Raw genomic sequence first — 19,467 nt, forward strand, 5'->3', positions numbered from 1 at the left:
TGCATATTTCAAACCAGATAATTATTTTTTTAAATCAACAATGACATGTCTGATTTATCAGACATATTTGACACGCGATTTACATCTTCGTGGGAAGCTCGTGTTTTATAGACTATTCTTCTATAATTTCATGATTTACGTAAGAGAGTCAAACGATTCTTAGCCTGTAAATTTTACTTACAAATTTACTCGCTGGTCGTATTATTAAAATTGTTTCGACCATAGCAGGGAATTTACTGGCTCTAATAATTTCTCACTTATGATTCGTGAAATTTCATTAATAATATTACTTGAACAGAGGGAGACAAGAAAGAAGAAATATATAATATCGCGAGCTCCTAAATGTTTGATCGAAAAATTATGGACGTATGGACAGGAATTATTGGGCCATATTTTTGTCTACAAAGATGACAACTGCAACACGTTTGCGATTTTTACGCTCGCATTTCCTAAACGACTTACGTGACAGATTACTGTACACTATGACATAGTCTTCGCTTCATCGATTTTATGCACGATGGCACTCCGCCTCGTCATAGCCGATCGGTACGACAATGTTTGAATGAAAAGTTTGGATTACCGTGGATAGAATGCACACCTGCTCTTCACGTGCGGTCCCTCTGTTTAGGAGACTCGATGAAGAAATTGTTTATTGTTCAAACAAACGGATTGCATCCGTCAAACAATTACAGCATCCGATCGAATGTGGCTTTTACGATACAAAATACAACATCACTACGTAATCTTGAGCAAGAACTTAGCAAAACTAGAAATGCGAGATCGGGACTGCTTAAATAAGCAGAAAGTAGAGAAGAAGAAAAAAGGGAAGAGAGAAAGGAAGATATGAGATACACATATACATATATAATAATGGATCCGAAGCATTTGCGTACTACACGTAGATAAACATGTTGCTACAAAAACACGTCTTGAATAAAATCAGTCGAAGAATTATTAAAACTTCGACATTTTTTTCCTAGGAGAGGTGTTTGCTACTTGTAGTTCCTTTCAAGCTTCCGTTTCTCGCGACAAGTGAGATATATTGCGATAAAAAACATAAAAAATCACGATCAAGATGAATTTTACATGAGCTTCTCTTTATTACAAATCTCCATCGATCCAGAGATATAAAAACGCAAATCGGTGTCTTTTACACTTACTTTTTATACACTCTGTGCATACAATCAATTTATTCGAGATTTAGCAGTATTTGCCCGTGAAGGAAGAACATAGCAACATTGAAATACAGTACAGTGTTTATTGCAACATAAATCACCAGAAATGTATGCAGTTTTTACGGTTTTCTTAGAAATACTTTTTCTCGTTGCAGTGAATGTGCACACAATCTTTGACTTCCGCGTTTCTTCATTTTCCCTGTACGTGGCACCTATGTATCTGTTACGTGATATCCGATAATGAGCTTCGAGCTTTTGGTTCGTAAGTAATAAACTCGTAAGGAAAATACGATAAAGTTTCGTCTTTTCCCAGATTCAGTATATTTCTTCGATGTGTTTCAATATTTTTTATTTGAATATTTTATTAATCAATTTATTTTCTATATGAAAGAAGATTCTTTCACAAGATGATCTATTATTCTCGTATCGTTGTGAAAAATCTATCCTACTGCGAAAAATCCACGCGATTTTTTAAATCTCTTCCGTGAAGACTCCGGTGAAGAAATAAATGACATGGTTGAAACATTTTCTCGTTCGTATCATGCTTGTTTCAGAAATATTATTTTCTCATATTATTTTTCTTATATTGAATAATATTATTAATATTATTTGATACAAGTACTCTAGAAAGGAAATAAATTATTAAGGATACTGATAACGAATATTCGTGCGTTAACCTACAGGTCGGTCCCCATCGAATGAACATATTTGCAAACAGTGTTCTCGAACATGACCAGACAGTGGGGTTCGAACTTTAGACTAACACGTGAATATTCGTTATCAGTATGCTTAATAATTCTTTTATTCATCTCCTATGTAACGGCTTTCATCGTTTAATTGTGACAATAAATAACACGTATACGACGTAATTAGCTTCGTGATAATTATTAGTTACATTTTTATCGGTATAACGTGATGGACAGTTACGTTCAGGAAATTTTTCTCTCTATATTCCATCCTTTCGTCTTAAACATTGATAACCTTTGTTAAATGAAATATGAATGGCATATCTGTTTTTATTACTCTTAACAGATTATTATAAACGGACGATATAGCCAAAGTTAAAACAAACTTAAAACACTCGTTATGTTGTAACTGTAATTGTTATTAGTGACAGGGAATAACGTGTCAGGCCAAATACGCAGCCATTCAAAGGTATATAATTTGAAGTAAATAGTAAATAGTTTTGGCAGATAGACGCGTAAACATCATATGGAGGTCAATTTCTTCTTTCTTTTTTTATTAGCGTTATGTTATATAGCGATTTATTATAGGTTTACGTTACTCCGTTGTATGATTTGTTTGAGCCTTTTCATCTTTAGTTCTTTGAACTCTTTAATTTACTGTATTTTTGTATTCTTTGCTATTTTTTTTTTTTTTTCAATCTTTTTCATCTAGTTCCAACGCGAACAATTTGGACGTACAGCGTGTACAATGCGCACTGTATATATCGTGCTTATCGTGTACTTTGCTTGCTATTTTTGCTATTAAACGATTGCTATTTTTGTTGCGATATTTTTGTAAACAGTCTAGACATTTGTTTACACAGTCCAGACAATTATTTATGCGAGCGAAGCATCAGAGGAAACGTTAAACCTCTGTACACAAAAAGTCCATGAGGCGGTTTTCGATATGCTGTTATGAAACGAATAGGCAGGTATAATGCTTAATCTACGATTTTTCTTGCAAAAGGTCGCACAGAATGCTTTACGTTTTCAAATGTCATAATCTTCTTGTTTACGACTTATGCATGTTGTGGATTCTTGTGCACGCCGCTGTTTCAGCTGACCCACTTTCGTTCGTGTAAGAAGGTTTGCTTGCGCATAGGGATATTTCAGCTAATTTTTAATTATTTATAACTGAGAAGCAAAGTCGAAGATGCAATTTTTTATTCTTGATTTTCATCTTATTTTAGCTTCAAGAATCACCCCTTAAATTTTTTCAACTTATTGCCGAAATCTTGGTTACGGATGTATCTTAAACTAATTAACGTTCTGTATATCGTTGCATCAGGTTATTTTCTAAAAGGGGCAATCGGATAAGTGAAATATCCAGTAAACTTTAGGAGAATATAATAGCAGTTTAAATACGTAATTCATGATCAATATGCACATAATCATTTTTTCGCTCGTCACAAGGTCACTCTAATTTCCTAAATTAAACGATACATCCTTTTATATACTATTCGATGGATTTTTGAATTCTCTACGAAAAAGGTATTCGAAGTACTTGGGATCGAAAAATGATTAATTGAAAAATAATCATTTTTTACCTCAAGTACCTTAATACTTTTTTGTGGAGGATTAAAAAATCCATGGGATGGTGCGTAAAAAGATGTGCTGTTCAATTGAAAAAAATAGACGTAGTCTTCGCTTTTCATCGAGATAAAATTCCTAATTGTGCGATTAATAGAATTTCTCAATATCCGAGAAAATTTTCAGTTTTAGTAGAACTTACCTTGTTTCCTTCTGCCAAATGAAGATCGGTATCTATGGAAAATACTTTGACACAAACTTTGACACAAATTCGAATAAAACAAGATTCTCACTTTCTTTATCGTTAAATAACACTCTATGAATACGTCATTCTTAAAGTTCTTTACTTTACGATTATCAATGAATGAATCGTTCGCAGTGAACTGACCGACTTCGATCGACTTTTAATGCTCTTCTGATAGCTGCTGTGTCCGTGTTACACTCAAGCACACTCTCAGCTGTTCTTGAAGACGTTTTTTGCCGTCTGTCATAAGCTCTTAAATGGAAATGGTGCAATTTTATCGTTGTTCACTAAGTTATGTAAATTGATCTATGAATAATTTAATTCCTTTACTGAATTATTCAACTTCAATTAGACGTAAGAAAGCAACGAGGAGGGAAATTTTTACGTAACAAAAATAAATGCAAATCATTTTTATGAATTTTATTTACATCAACTATCAATTACATAGCTCTGAATCTTTTTGCGGATGTAAGTACAGAGTCATGAAATATAATTCTTTTTACTCCAATTCTTCTGATTGTTCATTAGCTTTTTGAACGGTTTACGTTTAATTACTTTTTAAACTGGCGCGCGTGATAATCGAGAAACTAATTTATTAAATCAGCTTCGGACAAAGCTCGTTCGCTTTGTTGCAAATTTCTCCAACGATCGAAGGTCAAATTTTTATTTCGTTATTTATTCATAATATCTTTACCAACGATTGTAAATTCGACTTATCCCTAAGCTATTTCAGGGTAGGGCCAGACTAGCCACTTCCCACATGTCATAAGAACAGCCTATATTTATTGCACATCTTAATTTCTATCGTAGATTCGTTCACGCTTGAGGTATCGCAATTGTTCGTCGTTTGAACGAAGAAGCACACGTTCGTTATCGTAGTCTCTTCGCCGATCGTATCACGTCGAATACACTCGATTTATCGCGATGGATCCTCGTATCGAAGTCTTTATCGTCCGATCAGACAGAAAGAGAGAATCAAACTTGCAGCTCGGACATCGGTGGCGGCTGCCAACCACCGAAGGCTTTGTCGATCTCTTTAGCCACTGCGATCGTAAGATGATCGTTGCCCGCGTTTGCCATGATCTGTATGAGGCAAATAAGGATGAAAACGCATTACGCAATGAACTTAGAAAGGTGCATGCGAAATGTCATTACTCCGATGCTTGAATTTCACAGGTACAGAGTAAATTACTTACTTGAAGGCCAACAGGTAAACCCTGTTTGTTGAGCCCCATTGTACAGTGTGTCGCTGGTATTCCTAGTACGTTAGCGACTGTCAGATACATGAAATTGAAGATATTCGGGTAGGTTTCGTTCGAGTAATAGGCTGACGATACGAACGTTGGGAATATCAGTACGCCGTTATCACCTAGTAGCTCCTACAATAAAAACGTTTATAATTTACTGTAGGAATGATAGACCGGATGACTATTACGGGAAGTTGAACTATTATTTTATTGCTAGGTAAAAAGGGACGTTCGACCATACTCGCTGGCTAAGACTCTCTTGTCTTCGCGCGATCACTCGCTGCAAACGCACACACACACACACCCATGCACATCCTTTTTTGCTTCAGCCTTACAAGGACTCTCGTCACCGATAGCTCTGTCCCCTTAAACTATCTACAATGTAACATTTATCCTAATTTATACAACAACGCTACATTACTTTTAATAGGAAGCATTAATATGTTCGCTAATACACCAACAAACAAGTGTTAGTTTTTAGATATAAAATGGTCAACTTTTATTTCAAGAAATTAACGTGGAAGGTTACTTGAAAACAGAAACAACGCTGCATCTCGAAATCAGACATTGTCGTAAAGGATACACGAAATTTCTTGGAAATTATTTCAAGCCTGTTAGTACATCTGTTTTACTTGAAACTTGCTTACCTCGAATTGTTTCTTTAACTCGTCCCTCTTAGCGGACACTTCGCGTTCATAACTCTCTGATAATTTATGATATACCCATTTCATGATGATATATGTAATTGCAGAGAGCGTATTCTGCGACATGCCACAAATGGATTTCAATTCTTCAAGCAGACATCTACTCGATCCCTGCGCGATAATTGCTTGCTGGTTATATTGGAAAGCTTTCAAGGAAGCGCGACGTTAAACGCGTCCAACGCGTTCTATTTTCCGTTAAATTACATTTTTATAAATTAAAATAGTAAAAAAAAAAAAATGAAGAAGATGTAACCCACCGGTGACCCCCGCCGCCAGATAGAATCGCAGATCGTGTTAATGGTAACTTACCGCGCATTTAATATCATCCTTGATGTCATCGAGATTCACCGATAGCATAAGCGATGCCATGTTAAGCATAAATTTCATGGCAGGTAACCGTGCCTAAAATTACATATTTTCGTAAACGTATTACGTTAAAACGTCGTTTTCGACTAAAGTTAACCATCTCATTTTTATCATTTCGAAATCATCACGAAAGTCACCAGATTTAGAACCTATACTCTTTCGCGATTTATTCATTTCGAAATGACTATTCGTTGATAGATGGAATTTCAAACGCCTATTTCTTCACGGAACTCGTCATACACGTACTTGGTGCGAGCACTTAAACCGATAAAATACCTTTTCTACTTTGAGACCGTACGTCGTTTCGATGTGGATCCTCAGCTTCTTCATCGCCTGTTTTACATCTTTGCTTATAGAGTCCGTTACCACGCAGCAGTCCTCCAGGTAAAAGAATTTCATGTCTTTCAAACATACCTACAGCAGTAGAAATTCCAGGAAATATTCAGCGAAGATAATCAGAGATTTACTGGAGACGCGAACACTTGAAAAATGAGAAACGAAGTTCCCACGTACTTCGTGCGATATTTTATAAAAATGTTAACTACTGTTAAATAAAACTACCGTAAAGAAAGCAGTGGATACTATAAACGAAATATTATGAAAGTGTTATTACGTTACATGCTCGAATAATACGAAACCGTGTTAAAACTATTCGATGTCCAATTTTAGATCGTTCCTTTGTAACTGTTCATCTCTCACAAAGCTTTTTATAATATTGCTTGTGATATAATACGTCCATAAATATCTTCTGCGATTAATTTGAAGAAACCGGTTGAGAATTAAACGATACCGCAGTTTTTGATTGTTTGCGGAAAGACACAAGAGAATTGAGAATTTAACGGCGCGGAAATTTCGTAGTATAAAGAGTTGAGCAACCTTCTGCTCGAACTTCCTCCACGTCTCTTCCGACTGACACATTATCTTCATCATAAGAGACAAATCCTCGGCGTATCTGACCATCGTTCCTGGTGTACAGTACAGGGTAAATGATTCATCATGAGAATATGGCTTATGGCCCTCTGTAGAGATCAGACCTGCAAATTTATACAGTGAAAATGATATTTTCTTATCTTCCATTCTTCCCGATTCGATATGTAATCAACGGGAATATATATTCGACGAAGATTTTGTAGAACGATCGTGAGTTTAGTTAATGGATATTTTACCGAGTGTCAGGATTTACCTGACGTGGGTCTGTGACCAAAAATACCGCAGAACATGGCCGGAAGCCTCGCAGAACCTGCGACATCCGACGCGATGCCCGCGATGGAGGCGGCGGAGCTTATTAGTGCTGCCTGAAAAGAAATAAGAAAAGAAGAAGGGAAAGGAGGAGAGACCGCAAAGCCACGTTAATAATTTTCATTCGGCGAATTATAATCCTACGCTGCGTGAAAATAAATGAAAAACGATGAGAAGGAGAGAACGACGGAGACGAAAAATTAGAAATCAGACTGTGATCTTATGCCGCCTAAGAAAGAACAAGAAACAAAGAGAAAGCAAAAAGAGAGGAGCAAAGAGGTTGTATTATAATCGTAACTCGATTATTCTTCGCTTTTTCTAGAAGTAGAAATAAAACAGAGGAAGAGTCGATTTTATTTTTGAAAATTACATTTTATGTAATGTCTGATGTGAAGTCTGTTAGATCTGATGATAAGCGACCTCGAAGCTTTCCATACAGAAATATAATGCAGGTTTCTTGGAATGATTCTGTGAGAAGACGAATGCAGTTTAAATAAATACAAACCTCGCCACCGGAAGAGCCACCGGGTATCTTTCTGGTGTCATAAGGGTTTCTAGTAGTACCAGTAACTTTGTTGCTAGTTTCCCAGTTCAGACATAGCTCGGGAGTATTACTGACGAGAAGGACAATAGCGCCAGCCTTGCGTACCATGCTAACAACTACTGCGTCTTTAGTCGCTTTCTGTGGAGATTTTTTCTTCACGCCGGCCATATGCGACATTCCTGACAGAGGATCAATTCGATGAACTTAATTCTACTCGTATCGAATAAGTCATCGGTTCTTTCAAGCAAACGCGATTTACTTCTCAACGATGCGCGCGATGCTATTTGTTATCGGGCAATTAAATTGCATCGTAGTAAATTATATTAGGAAATGGGTAAATCGTAAAGCGATAAATATACTTTTTTTGATACGATAAAAAATATCGACGAAGTGTGTAACTACAACGGCGATCGACTTAAAATTAATGAGCTTAATGATTGAACGATTAAAGGCGACTCGAGGTCGACGATGTTTTTATGAAACTTTAATTGCACTTTTTGGTTTAAACGAAGGGAAAGAAAAAAGAAGAAGAAAAAGAGAAAATGAATAGACAATATGTTAATAGACAAAAAATGGAAACGAGAATACAGGAAATGTACGAGACACGCGTTACGAGCTCTTTCGTACCTCGCATTCGAAACACGAACGATCATCGACGTTGCTTCGAATAAGTTCACCTTCCATTTACAATCAGTATCGTTGTATGTAAATGTTTGTTTGTCCCGTTTAATCGTGACTGCTCAAGGAAAAGGAAAAGAAAACACCAGAGAGAAGGGAGTGAATAAGTCGTTGCCGTGCGTGACTGAAATGAAAAGTATCGCACGATTTCTTTCGTTCGTTTCGACAACTGTTACCTTCGATGTTAAGGACATTTTTGAACGATAGCTACAACAATGATTTCCTTCTCTTTCTTCTTTTTTTTTTTTTTTTTTGAATTCTTTAAAGCTAGGACCGTCGATTGTACTATATAAATACGTGGCAAGTTACGCGCACGACACAATATAACTGAAAATAGCTTCAAAATATTTGGATTTGGAATGTTTTTGAAAACAAGCTGTAGTTTCCCTTGCGATAAATGCTGCGGACGATGAAGAAGCCGTGTGAAATGTGTATTCGATTATTCTGATTAATCCGATTCAATCTTCTGATTAATTGTCTTCGTCTAGACGAAAATCTGACCCGTTAAAAAAGATTGGACGAACCTTCAACGGCGAAACTTTCTTTCACAGTTATGGGTACGCCAAGAAAAGGCGTCTCACGAGCAAGTTCCTCCTCGGTTTTCGTGGTGCTCGCTAAGAGCTTGTCAACTTCCTGCGCTTCCTGAATGGCTGCGCTGAAACGCGACTCCACGATAGCGTTTATCACAGGATTTACGTCTCTGCATCTCTCCACATAGGCTCTCACCACTTCCTCGCTGCTGATCTACGAAAGAGATATTTTGCATGAAGTATAGTATCCGGACTGCGAAACTTTTCGTGCGAATGTGTCTTTTCGCGGGCATTTTAAGGTCGCTAGAGCCGAAAATTGGACATGTTCCGGAAACTTCGGCGTTACGAATATTTGGTCTTAACCGGAAAGAAATCCGCATAAGACCGTGAACGTGCAGAGCGATAAGCGGCAAGATAAGCGGTGGTACAGCCAATACCAATGCTGCAAATGCCATTTTTCCGTTTTATTTTTACCGTTTATAGCACTTTGTACGATCGCGGGAAAAGATAAAAAATAACTCGATCCTAATCCGATAGTCGCGAGTCAAATGCGCACAGAATCATAGAGTAGTGGAAGAGTAGCAAATTTGAAAAAAGGTACAACATACGGACCGAAATTTTTCACGCCTTATTAAGTGAAAAACGACTATAATTTTCGGCTTCAGCGACCTGAGAAACACGTAAAATATCTTGAAGCTGAATATCTTGCAGTTACCACGCTAGAGCCGATATTTTTAATCGTTTGCGAATCGTTAGAGATAAGATCGTAATTATTCTTTCGTTCATCCACTTCCGGCTTAATCTCGAAGAAGATTTTTGTGCATCGGAAAAAAGATTTTAAATTTATTTGACGAAAAAAAAAATGTCTCCGAAGGTGCAATTAGAAATTGTTTCATAAATTTGAATATGAAAACGATATAATTTATTATCGATGAAAACCGAATTAGAAAATGAATTAGAAAGCTCGATAATTAAATTATCGAGATCAAACTATTAGCGATCGAGGAGAAATCAATTTGTATTCATCGGTTGAGCCGTTATCGTGTCCTCACCATTTTCTTGCGAATCTGTCGCGCAATTTCTGTCGCTGAAATCAACAACAGCTGATTCTTGATCGCTGGTATTCGTTTCCGCTTCTTAAAATATTGCAGTTTTAAAATTGGCGTCACGATACAGCATAGCATAAACACAAGGTACTTTAGCAACCTCTGAATCACCAGGTTTACCATATCCTACAGGAAAAAAGAAACATAAAATTAAGTTGCTACATTTGCATGTTACGTATTACGAAATTTAACGCAGTTTATGAGAATACAGGACGAGACGTAGAAAAACGTACATTAATTAAAATTTCCGTATCTACATTCGCAGTGGAAGTTCATTAAACTGATAATGAGAGTTCAATTAATGGTATTCATACATTAAATGAGTGTGGCGGGTAATGAAAATTAGTGACACGATAATTAAATAAAATGACGCGTTATATTGAACTGCAACAGATACAGATATTTTCTGTCGCATTTCAAACTAGATTTTCACTTCGAAATTTTATGGAATTTGTACGATGAAGGATCACAGTATCGTACGATTACCGCATAATTAATTTAACGATCAACGATGAACGATTATATTTGCGTCGTATAGAATCGTTCGAAGGGTTTCTTTTGAAACAAATAATCGAGAGAAAGTTCGACATAGAAAGTAATAATCATTAACAGCCTAATGCCAAACTACTTGAACATTTTTTTAAGCAAACGTTCGTCTGTTAGCGACTATAAAATACAGAGGATTTTTAATGTAGAAAAGGAGCGATGTTATGACATAACTTGGATGAATGTATGACAGATTTGCATAATAAATTCCTGCATAATAAATCCTTATCTTTATAGATAATCTCTATAATGGATCTCCATAATGATCCCCATTTTATCTTATATTTATCTGTAATAAATATTAAAGTAGTTTGGATTAAACCTATCTTTCATTCGATCGTAATTTCGTCTCGTCTAGTGGACTTTGATCGTTAAATGTAAAACAGGAATACTTTTAATTTCACACACAAAATGCAATACATAGAAAACTCTACATAATTTGAAGATTCACCTAATGCTAATTAAACATTCGACTAAGCTTAGGTAATTCTTTACAGCGAAGTCTTTTCAATTTTACGCGCAAAATATTTCTCATTGATAACTATTCATTCTTATTCTAAGCATGCAGCTAATGGTAATTAAACATTCGATTAGTCTTAGGTAATTCTTTACATTAGTAGATCTTTTCAATTTTACATACACCATATCTTTTACCGGCGACATTCATTCGAGGATTTTTAACGAACTTCGAAAACTATCAATGCAAATCGTTACATTCTGGAAATGTCATGTCCCGGCGAACGTGAAAGCGAACCTTTAAGCAAACATTCTTCCCTAATCGCTGTCCCGTGTTTGCTCGGCCGCAATTCCAACTCGTTGGAAATGTCTATATGCACCTTGCACATATATACTTGCAAATGATGTTATGTTAGTCATTAATGAGTCGTTGGTTTTCGATTATGGCTCGTATTATACGATGAGGGCAAAAGTCGATAGAAGAAATCGTTATATATTAAAAAAATATAACGAATGACGGAAAATGATAAGAAGCTGATCATTTTTTTTACAAAAGAGGCAATAAAACATATATCAAAACATAGAAGATATTTTTATCAGGATTGTTAATTCTGTTTCATACAATTCTGTCTTGGAGATGTTCTTAATTACAAGGCACTTTTTATTTATTTTTTTCTTTTTTATCTACGCTCTGTGAGATCATACTGATCGTTTTCTTCTTTCGAGTAATCGTTTGTAGAAACTTGTTGTAGGTCGCCGTTATTCACTAAAAAATTGTACTGTACCAGATTTTTGGGATATATCAATGGCCATAGAAGTTTCATCCTCCTGTTTTTCAATTCGAATTATCCGATCGTTGGCGTAGAAATAACTGTTCCACGATACGTGGTCACAAAGACAAATTACGTCATTGCTGATTCGTATTGTTCACTGATTAGATTTATTATAATTAGTTTGGTTGTCACCGAATCAGACACATCCACGGTCAAAGCGCATCTCGATCATCTTTTCCGGATCTCCTCTGGTTTCAGACGAAGCTGGATATATTCTATCTGCTTCGTTAAAAATTGATTTAACGGTGTTCTTATTTCCACGTTTTCCAAACTGAAATTTTATATCATTCTCAAACTGACAATTTCAAATTCAGCTTCGCTGATTCATTTTTTTTCTTTTGTTTAAAACGAAAACACGTTATCTATAATCGGATTATTTATTATCGGGCACATAGCGAATCGTCGACTTTGAATGTGCAATACAAATGACAAACACAAAATGTAAATGAACGTTCATGCATTTTCATAAATGCTAATAAAAAAGTACACGTGAAACAAACTTCTATATAAAGAATAAATAAACACTTGTGTTCTTATCGATCACACTCGCGTATTACAAATATGCACTCGATTTCGATGTAAAATTTAACGTTTATGATTCTGTACCTACATATTGTATATACTGGCGTGCAGTATTTCGACACTCGGTACGATCCAGTCGAAGAAGACTGATATTTTTATTACATCCTCGACATTATTATACGAAGGATGTTCCTCGCTTGTAGCTCGAATGAAAAAGAAACGTTCTGCTAAATTGAAACTGAAACAATACACCACGACACACAGCAGCGTGGATCGAGCTTCATATTTATATCAAAGAAATAGCTGACGTTTCATAAAATCTGTGCAAACTTTCAGAACGTGATCGAGGTACGCATACGTATTCCGAACGTTCTAACATCTCAACGTCGGACAGATACGCTTTTAAAGCCACTTTAACTTACGTAGGTGTGACTTCCGTAAAAGCGATTCTCATTCACTTTTCAGTTTCATTTACTTCGTTTAATTTTATGCCCTTCTATTCGTACTAATCAATATCAATCATTGCTTTCATTGATAACTACTAACCATAGGTATGTGTTTGCCTTGGGCGAGATCAGCAGCGAACATTGGATCAAAGAGCTTTATCCGAAGTACCTACGTTTTCTATATCAACGGTAATTTAGAATGTGCGAACGTTTAATGTACGATAGTGAAGGTACACACCTGTATTTTCACTATTTTTCCTGTTATCTTTCTCTTTTTACCGTTACGTGATTACGAAGTAGTCGTAAGTAGAATAGCGGTTGATAGTTTCGGACTAAACGGTTCTGGTGCACAAGTGGCATACTTAAGCGAAAATCTATCGTGGTGGGGCGTTTTGTGAAACCCTCGGCGACCTTTTGGTGTGACTAAATAGAAAAAGAAGATACCGATTTAACAATGCGAATGTTATCAATGTCATGTAACGTGTAGCAATGAGCACGATTAATATAGTAAGAGTATAGTATTTAAGAGAGTATTTCGTACTTCATGATTCGATGATCATTAACAAACGTATGTTTATGGGCAAATATTTTACGAAGATAATATTTCATGCAAAATATTATACAACAGGCATTGACGTCGACGATATTTTTTGAATAAATCTTCTATTTAACGAATAAGTTGTAATAGCTTTTAGATGTTCTAATGGTATTATAATAGAATGGAAATTTTATTCCTATTCATTAGAATATTGACTCATGCCTTAATTATTATTCAAAGTGGAATTAAACAAATTCCTAGGCTCTATATACTTTGTTGTATGTTTCGATATTTCAATTTTCCTCCTAGATATCTCATTATCTTCGTTCGCAGAAAAATATTATCCCTGATAAATTCGTCTGCGGCTTCATGATAATTCTTATTTTTAGAATTTATACAAACGATTAATTTATCCATTCAATTGATACGCCCTCTTGCTTTTATGATCATTGTCCTGTTTTTCTTCGTCTTGAACAAAAAATGATGTCAATGTGACTCGTTTGTGTTCGTGCTGAGTTACAGCCGTTTCTCAATTCTTCTTCTCTTTTTCGTCTGGCTTGCCTAATCTACTGGATACTGAGCACGATTCAGACGAATCATTTCCCTTTCTTCCTTTTGTTCTCTTCCTTTTCTTTCTTTGCCACGATTCCATCGCGATTCGAGAGAAATTTCATGAAAGGAAATGAATTTCCTACGTAATATACAATTGCATAATATTTATTTTTTTTTTTTTTTGCACAGAGTACACTTTTGTTTGCGTAGACTGAATCCTCTCGTCATTCTTCGTGGAAAAAAATAATACACGTTTTTAAGTGTCCTCTACATTGTCAAATAAACGTGGAGTCACTTTGATTAAATGATCTTTGATATGTGTACTCTATCGTTTATGGAACTTCGCTATTTACGAAACGAGAAGTAATTATTGGGGTGGCAACTAAGTGATTGCGGGTCATGTCATTACCACCTGACGACAAAACCCGCAATCACTTAGTTGCCAATCCGATATTAATTATTAAACAAATTAACAAATAAGTCAGTTCGCTGTCTCTTTCTTTGCTTTAGCACGTTTATCAGAGTGTTTCCATGTTATTGCGCCACGTAACACCGAATAAGATTAAGCAACAGAGCATGAAATTTCTTGAAACAAGAAGTCGCGAAATTTTGTAAAAAGATCCTTATTCCCCGAAAACTTTGTTATATGCCAAACCGTAATGGTGTTAATTTTGTCAAACGTGACATTCTCTATCTTCTTTTGAGCAAACGTGAAATGATCTCCAGAGATTATTCGATGGCATTCATAGATTTGTTTGCGTCTATCGCTGTTGCAAATTGAAAAATGGAAATAATCTATGAATATGAAAAATGATTTATTTAAAAAATTATCTTCTCGACATTGACGCGTATTTTCGTGCCGCGTGTGTTGTCGATATTTTCATTCGAGAAATTGAATAAATATTGAATCATGATGCAATCGTCTCGATCTATTCCAAAAATATTGCTAGTCATAAGTCAAGTAAGTACGACAAGTAGTCGTAGCTTATTTTACCTCATTTGTGTAATACGAGACGTCGCGATTAAAATCTGTGAAAAATCACAAATAATTCATCGCACATCATTAAAAATCAGTAGTTATATAAGAGTTGTTAATTGAACATCAACAGTTTCCAAATGGCCTTATTTTAACCATGTAGTTTGTTAGTCAATATTTTATTATCGATAATCAAGATTAATTGGAGATCAATCGTAAATCGTATCGATTGCGTCCAAAATTGCTAGCGGATATCGAGATAATATTTTTAACACGCGAGAGAATATTTTCGTACATTAAAAAAAAAAAAAAAAGAGAGAAAAAGTCAATAATTTTCATCGAGAATAGTTGGATAGAAGAACTCGTAATAATTTCGTGATTAAACCTTATTCTGTCATAGTCGATTAAATTTCATTCGATTACAGATTATATTTATATCCATAAAGCTAAATAACAAATAATTGTATCCAATTCATTTCAGTCGTATCGCCGAAAATTTAACTAATTCGATTAATCTAAATTTCAATGAAACGTGACACACAAACTCGTGTTTTCCGTGGCAACGGTAACGACGAATCCTCACAGGAGAATATTCTGTATATGATCAGACGATGTTATTTAGCCGACAACGAAGTTTGAACACGAATATCACGCGACGAACGACGCTTCCGACGCGTTTCGTATCTGATTTTCAATTCTCAATGAAAACTCACAGAATCGTCACTGTAGTTGATGTTATACAAACGAAACTCTAACGGGCAACTGTACATTAATGATAGTGCAAACCATACATTTTCGCGTTACTAATTTCACTTTTGATATCATTTTTCTGATTTATGGTTTCATAAAAACACGATTATGTTGTAAGTAGTATAAGGTGAAACAGCGTAATAAACATTGATGACGTCAATTTCAATCTGCAATTAATACGAATCTGAGCTAATACCAATGAAAATGTTTCGCTTTATCAATGACTCGATTAACATAATAAGCTAGACTAAGGAATAAGGTCACATTCTTACGAGGAATACACGTTATGGAACACGTATTAACTTAATTGCATGACACGTTATTCGAAACATTGTTCTACCAGCAGAGATTCAATTACGGTAATTGCTGCTTCGCTTCAGTTTCATAATCACAAAAATCAGTTTTGCTCGTATGTTAGCCTCAGAGTTCTAGTTACCATAATCCAATTCCTATTCTCTGTTTTCTCGATCTGTCAATTTTGATTTTTCGACCTTTTTCTCTTTCTTTTCTACCCTTCTAGCTAGTTTTTTCTAAGATTTCAGGATTATTCGATATATTATATTCAATACAAATGCAGCACAGAGATCTGCCTTTTTTAATCACCAGCCGCAAGATCACTTGCACGAGCAATGATCGACGTGACATCGAGCTTCACTGACTTAGCAAAACTTTGGAATCTCTATGCGTTGCATTACCCGAACAATTTAAGAACAGATCAGTTTAGAATTCCTTTACTTGAAAATAGTGTTGAATCAAAAATCTACGAAGGTGGAGGAAGTCGATCTACGTATTCGTAAGCCCTGAAACTCGCCTCAAACAAAAATAGCGCTTAGAAATCTAACGTTCTCTCTAACTTCCACGAAACTCCTAGCAATGAAAATTCTTTATTCTCAACTATATCGATATAAATATAATTCTGGGTTGGTGTCAACGTCTGTTGGTCTAGCGCTTTCTCGAACCTCATTTACGGGGACTTGTTTCTCTTCATCGTCGTTCTTCAACCTGTCATTTTTCGTCACGGAATCGCGTGAAAAAGTAGAAACGCGCGGAAAAATTGTGAGAAAGAGAAACGAGCCAAAAGAATTATAAACAATCTTATTCTATTTTTCCTCTGTCGTATGAAACTTACGAATCCTTGTTATTTCGAAGCACTGTACACACAGAGAGAACGATCCTCGGAGCTTCGTCTCGAGTAACAGTTCGGGTACATGTACTCGTCGCTGTATTTCTCTCGAAACTCGAAACGCGTAAATTTGAACGATTGATGTTAGAATTAATGAAACTCATAAACATAACAGGTTTCGGAATTTCTATTCTACAGTTGTCAGAAAGCGCTTAAATATTTTTTTAAATATGATAATGAGATTTTATTTATGCGTTATTCTGTTGACATGGTAGTACTCTTTCTACCGATTAAAAATGTTTTCTGATTACCATATTGAAGATAGTAAAGCGTTCCACGTGGTGGCATTGATGCACGATGCAACAAGAATTTAACGGAGACCGAATACGATAAACGGCAGTTGCAAGACTAATTCGAGATCGCCACGGCACTCGAGTACAAAAAGAAAACGGTTTTCGTAGTTGTTACGAGTGGGGCGGCCGAATTCCTCCTAAGTATCACTTGCTTTCCTTTGTCCTCGTCCGACCTCTGAAGATTCAGATTTCCACTGCTGTCCAGACACTTGCCATCACGTTGCGATAAATCATTCGACCATTTTCATATCGATTCATTTAAATTTTATCGTTCAATATATATCATCGCATACGATTTTTATGGTTCTTCTTGCCTTCTCATTAATTTTAATTTGTCATACCATTTAAACGACACGTGGTTGACCTTAATCCTGTGCTGGACGCGATATTACTACTACATTGATTACCATTGTGATGCCATTTTCCTATCAGATACGAACAGCGATGAGATAAATCGTGAACAATGTTGGACGAGAGAAGGAGGCGCAAAATATCCAGGTAATTTTGCTCATTGGCATGTTCAAATCGAATTTCGCAAATGGTTTAACGTAACAAGAGATTCCATATGATAACAGGTAGTGAAATTCTTCGTTTTCTTCGTTTCCTCAATAACTTTGAGCATCGGTGTGAATAGTGAATTAGCATAAATTAGCAGCTATATTCTTGTTACGTACATTCTTCGACTCGAAATAATTAACGTGTCGTTCGTCGTTCTCTGGTCTTTATACTGTAAAATTTACGCTTGGGACACGCCTTGAGAATTCTAGACGATTGTAATTCCAGCGTTGTTCGAAGGAACAACCAAGCGTTTCATTAAATGCGAAACTTTCTGTTTCGCTAGGCCATGCGAGCGTGAAAACCGCGCGCCAAGATTTCGCAAATTCAGTCACGTGTTAGGAAGCTATCTAAAAGTAAATTGAGATGTTTAATTAAAGTTCTGAGAATATTTCAAAAATATTTGCAATCTCGATTATGAAATTTATTAAATCTTGTTTATTAAAATTAAAATATAAGAATTTATCTTATTTCTTAGAATTAAAGATAATGTAATTTATATACATGTTTCTGTATCAGTTTCGAGTCTCCTTATGGAAAATATTCAGTGAGTTGGTAAATTAAATACAAAAGTGAAAGGTGAGGTGTAGGAATTTCAATTTCGAAATAATAGGAAGAGAAAAAGGAACAAAGGTTTTCGTAAGAAATGATGGTCCTATGTTTACGGTTACGCGTGAGCTTTCGTTTATTTGAAAAAAATATTATTTACATTGCACAGATATATCACTAGCGTCGTTAAAAAAACGAATAAACAATCGGTATTCCTGAAAGCTCTTCGCACTTAGTTTTGAAGGAACAAACAATTTTTATTCAACTATCAATCATAATGACAAACTTGTCTTACAGTTAATATCCGAATTAATCCTCTTATAAACTTAATAAAAATCAATCGTTGAAATAATATGTTTCTTTTCTTTGAGATACACAAACAAAATCAATTATCATTAACAAATTATTAAATTTTTAAGTTGCGCCAGTAGTTCCTGTCTGCCTAAAAAAAAAAACGGTAAATATTTTCATAAAATAGAAATTTCGACATCTAAGAACCTAGCTGAATCCTTAAAGTATCTTTTATTCAACCTCTCTTGACACGCACTCTTCGCTTTTCTATTTTCTTCTTTTATTTGCTTACATTTACTTTGCTTTTTCGTTCAAAATCTTGAAACAATTAAACGTTTCTTCAACTGGTGATCATATGAAAGAGCTTCCAGCGATGCCAAGGAAACGATCCTCAAAAAGATTCTAGACAAGAAAGATAAAAAGAAAAGAAGAAAAAGGTAAAAAGAACAGCACAAGCTTAAAGAGAAACCATATCTATATATATATATATATATATAAAAAAAATATCGCTTATCTTTTCAAGTAACAAGTCAGTCGAAAAATGTAACATACCGGGTTCGCGTATATTTTCAGTCAAAAGAAACAAAGAGAGGTGACTCAAGTGCGTTTTGTTAAAGGCTATCGTTCAACGACGATCTAACGACATTTAATCGTGTAAATTATTATATAAATAGCCATAGAAGCGTCGGTATCGTATATAATAATCATATCGATAATACTACTAATAATAAAAATAATAATATGAATAATTGTAATTAATAACAGCGTTACATGTGTGTAAAATAATTTCTAACTGACAACGGTAATATATTCAAACGATCTCGCCCCTCTGACCTAAATATGTGATTAAAAAAGAGAGAGAGAGAGACAGACAGACAGAGAGAGAGAG

General features: G+C 35.3%; 2 protein-coding genes across 5 annotated transcripts in view; both read right to left on the minus strand.

The window, feature by feature from the left end:
• LOC117241719 (fatty-acid amide hydrolase 2-B-like) overlaps nucleotides 1–3,817 on the minus strand; it is an 8,443-nt gene extending 4,626 nt beyond the window's left edge. Inside the window, exon 1 of the mRNA XM_033507751.1 lies at nucleotides 3,633–3,817. The gene's annotated coding sequence lies outside the window, so the exon portion shown is untranslated. The remainder of the gene's footprint in view (nucleotides 1–3,632) is intronic.
• Nucleotides 3,818–4,079: 262 nt separating this feature from the next.
• On the minus strand, nucleotides 4,080–17,354 carry LOC117241803 (fatty-acid amide hydrolase 2-like). 4 transcript variants are annotated; one of them, XM_033507942.1, is made up of 11 exons: nucleotides 17,142–17,354; nucleotides 10,035–10,214; nucleotides 8,977–9,196; nucleotides 7,736–7,953; nucleotides 7,175–7,286; nucleotides 6,868–7,025; nucleotides 6,268–6,405; nucleotides 5,935–6,027; nucleotides 5,569–5,736; nucleotides 4,871–5,053; nucleotides 4,080–4,757 (listed from the first exon to the last, which is right to left on the minus strand). In XM_033507942.1, exons 1-11 carry the CDS (start codon nucleotides 17,142–17,144, stop codon nucleotides 4,650–4,652), a joined length of 1,581 nt encoding a protein of 526 aa, XP_033363833.1. In that variant the 5' UTR covers nucleotides 17,145–17,354; the 3' UTR covers nucleotides 4,080–4,649. The 4 variants fall into 4 exon arrangements, with proteins under 4 accessions (XP_033363833.1, XP_033363834.1, XP_033363835.1 ...); XM_033507943.1 differs by lacking the exon at nucleotides 17,142–17,354 and adding an exon at nucleotides 16,837–16,951; XM_033507944.1 differs by lacking the exon at nucleotides 17,142–17,354 and adding an exon at nucleotides 13,130–13,224.
• Nucleotides 17,355–19,467: the final 2,113 nt, after the last annotated feature.

The sequence above is a fragment of the Bombus vosnesenskii genome, unplaced genomic scaffold (assembly GCF_011952255.1).
Source record: "Bombus vosnesenskii isolate JDL3184/JDL3185 unplaced genomic scaffold, Bvos_JDL3184-5_v1.1 scf7180000016261, whole genome shotgun sequence".
NCBI lineage: Eukaryota > Metazoa > Arthropoda > Insecta > Hymenoptera > Apidae > Bombus > Bombus vosnesenskii.